This window comes from Scomber japonicus, chromosome 23 (genome assembly GCF_027409825.1).
Source record: "Scomber japonicus isolate fScoJap1 chromosome 23, fScoJap1.pri, whole genome shotgun sequence".
NCBI classification, from domain to species: Eukaryota; Metazoa; Chordata; class Actinopteri; order Scombriformes; family Scombridae; genus Scomber; species Scomber japonicus.
In genome coordinates this window covers 7,551,286-7,554,658 of record NC_070600.1, presented here as the reverse complement: position 1 = coordinate 7,554,658, position 3,373 = coordinate 7,551,286, and the positions used below count along the sequence as shown (strand labels likewise).

Sequence of the window (3,373 nt, the reverse complement as noted above, 5' to 3'; positions counted from 1 at the left end):
TTTAGCTCCAGTTTGTACAATAGAAGGGCTGACTGTGGTTTAGATACTGTTACTTTAATTATTTATTATTGTTAAATTAAATTTCAGCCACCAAGCAAATGTTAAATAACGTTACAATAACACTGCCAGCTTCATCATGTAACGAAGGAAAGTTAGTGTTGTAATGCCACAAATGACTAACCTGTTGCGTCCTTTCAGTCGGATATATGGAGGCAAACTGAGGAAAACTGTAACACAAGTGATATAAGACGCCATTTTGTGTCTAAAGACGTCGTCTGGGGTAATTTTAATAAATTACCTTTGCAATTGTGTCTATTCTTCATTCAAAAGTAGCTTGTTTTAGTTTCCAACTTTCAAACATTTCACTTGTTAACAAACTGCGCCATCACCTGGTACGTTCGATTAATTACGTCATGACGTCATCACGCAGCGACTAGGAAGTGTTCGCGTCCTTCACTTGGTTCACTGCTGCTACAGCCATCCAAACACGTTACAAAAGTGTTTGTGTGTTTAATAACATTATTAAGTCGATATTTCGGGTTTTATGGAGTGACAGAGCCAACCAGGAGCGGTGGTCGGGACTAAGAAATCATCTGTGAGGTCTGAACTCTTCATTCAGTGAGTAAAAGTTGAGTTATTGTCAGTCTACCTGCACTATACTTAATGAGTGACAGTAATTATCAGTTTAATATCACATTAAATACAATACAGTGGTTTCCTGTATATTATATTAAGATATTGGTATTTTGAGGCTGATGTAAAGATGTAAGTCTACAGTATTTGTTAAGTTTGGGTCTACTCATGCTGTGATATACCTGAAGTAGCAATATTGCATTAATGAAGCCACTGTATAACTGATAGGGCCCGACCGATACTGGATTTTTGGGGCCGATGCCAATACCAATATTAGGGAGTAATAAACAATTCTGACATTGATAAATCAGCCAGTAATCATATATAACCTATACAGAATATGTACATATAACACACATTTTTTGCAATGTTGTTATCAAACTCTTGTGACAAATATATGTAATGGGGGCTGTGATATTTTACAGTTTATCTATATTTATTGTATAAAATGACACTGTAACAGTAAAGTACACGGAGAATTTGATAATTAGCCTATACATGACTATAAATGGAAAAATACATACAACAAAGTAAAAATGTGCCAAACGTGCATATATGTGCATATATATATTAAACTTGAATTAAGCAAAAGGATACAACATACATAAAATGCTTCCTATATAACTTAAACACAAATATCAGCGCATATTGGATAACACATATGCTAATACCATTATACCTCTGATAGGCCAGTATCGGCTGACCAATATATCGGTCTGTCTCTAAGGTCCTGTACAGTACCTTTTTTTTGTTATGGTGTTTTTCAACTATTAGTGCTTGTTAACTAATCCTATGTTTACCTACCTTGTAAAATCCCTCTTAGATTTAAGCAGTGATGACAGCTCCAAACTCTGCAGAGAGGAAGGCCTGCTGGGACGCCAGGGACCTTCTCTGGAAATGCCTGGATGACAACAATGACCAAGCTGCATCCTGCCAGAACTTCCAGAGCGAGTTTGAGGCAAAATGCCCAGCTCAGTGGGTAAAGTATCCCCCCTTTTTTTTTAAACTTGTGGCATCAGTCAGGTCTGGGGTATGTATTAGGTATAATGATGTCAGAAAGGAAGAAGTTGGAGCTATGAACAATGCATCAAAATCTTTGATAGTTTGTGAAATTGGGAGCAAACTCTAACTTTATTTTTTAAAGTTAATGAGACAATTCTGAAAGAAATGTATAATTGCAGGGTTGTTGCTTATCTTTCACATCTCTGCCGGCAGGTCAAGTATTTTGCCAAGAGGAGAGACTTCTTGAAATACAAGGAGAAGATGCAGACGGAGGGTTTCACACCTGCTGAAGGTCCTCAGCAGCCCTCCTAACCACTTTGTACAGCAAGCAGACAAAAGCTGCAGACTTTTTTGCCTTATTCAGATCTGGGGCAGAGGTGAAGGACATGGAGAGATTTCTAACCTTACTGTGGACTTCATCTTCACCTTTATTTATTTGTACAGAGAGGAAAGCTGCTTTAGGAAATCAAGTCTCCAAATGGAAGCGTTAGGAATTTTTCCAACCCAGCTTGTCTGACATTCTTTATAATAAAGGAAACCAAATCAACAAATAAGCGAAAACATCCATAATTAATGAATCCACTTCTCTCAAATGACATGTAATTTAACTGTAGACAAATGTCACTACTGTTTATTGTGGAAATTAAAATGTAAATGTTGGAATACATGGAGCTCTTTTGTGTACTTACATATACTGAGTCTGTGTCCAAACTCATTCTAAAGCTGTACACGGCTGTAATACTGTTGAAAGCATCACTTCTATCATTTGTGTGAGTTGAACATTGTAATAATTCAGAGCACATAGTTGTATTTTACCTCTGCACAGTTTGGTTTAAATGATTATGTGTGATTGTGAATTCAAACTAGTCATGAGTCTGGATCAAACACATTATACTGCTGAGATTAGCAGCGACACTCTGATCTTCACTGGTTGCTGACACATCAGAGACCTCAAACATGACTGATTGTTGTGCTGTTTCCAAATAAAGCACAGTGAACTGGTGAAAGTGGTTTTAGTGGTTTTATTATTGTACATGTATACTGTTTCTGTCATCCTAACTCTAGCCTGTGTCTGACTCGGATATGAACGAAACATCAAGGTAAACACGGTAATTTTGGAATATTACAGCTTATTTGGAAAACAGGCAAAGGCACATCATCTTTATATTACAAATCTGTGTGTATTTACAAAGGTATGTGGCCTCTGGGTTGAAGGTCACTGCTGCGACAACACCGAGATGTATGAAAACTTCAGTCGAACTGAATAAATTACAAAACAGAAACAACGTAGGCGTCTGATTCTGCCTCCACTAAGACCTAAACTTGTAATGCAGTGATATAAAAAAGCCACAAATTACATTTAAAATTTGTGTAAAAATATAAAACACATCTTGTACATTTTGCACAGTACAGTGAATGTTGTGCGCAAACCTTTTTACCACCAGACAATATAGTGTTATAGTGATTTTACAATTGATTGAACAAACTACTGTACCATACAACGCCTGTGCTCACTCACCCTCCTCTCTTATTCCTTAAATGATTTGGATGCTGCATTCATAAAACCAACTCAGAATTGGAACTTTCTGTGTCCGTATCTCCACTAAACCCCTAACCCGGTCATCCTGTTGCTTCTGAACATGGTTACATAATAAATTAGATTTTTTTTTTTTTAAACAATTTGTTGTGATAACTAGTGCCGCTATTGATATTTGAACAACTGTATAACTAGTCAATT

At 36.7% G+C, this 3,373-nt stretch overlaps 1 protein-coding gene across 3 annotated transcripts; it reads left to right on the top strand.

Annotated features, from left to right (window-relative positions):
- Positions 1-449: 449 nt before the first annotated feature.
- Positions 450-2,300, top strand: LOC128353245 (cytochrome c oxidase assembly factor 6 homolog). 3 transcript variants are annotated; one of them, XM_053313931.1, is made up of 3 exons: positions 450-600; positions 1,457-1,612; positions 1,849-2,300. In XM_053313931.1, exons 2-3 carry the CDS (start codon positions 1,469-1,471, stop codon positions 1,945-1,947), a joined length of 243 nt encoding a protein of 80 aa, XP_053169906.1. In that variant the 5' UTR covers positions 450-600; positions 1,457-1,468; the 3' UTR covers positions 1,948-2,300. The 3 variants fall into 3 exon arrangements, with proteins under 3 accessions (XP_053169906.1, XP_053169905.1, XP_053169907.1); XM_053313930.1 differs by having other exon boundaries at positions 450-618; XM_053313932.1 differs by having other exon boundaries at positions 450-628.
- The last annotated feature ends 1,073 nt before the right edge of the window (positions 2,301-3,373 follow it).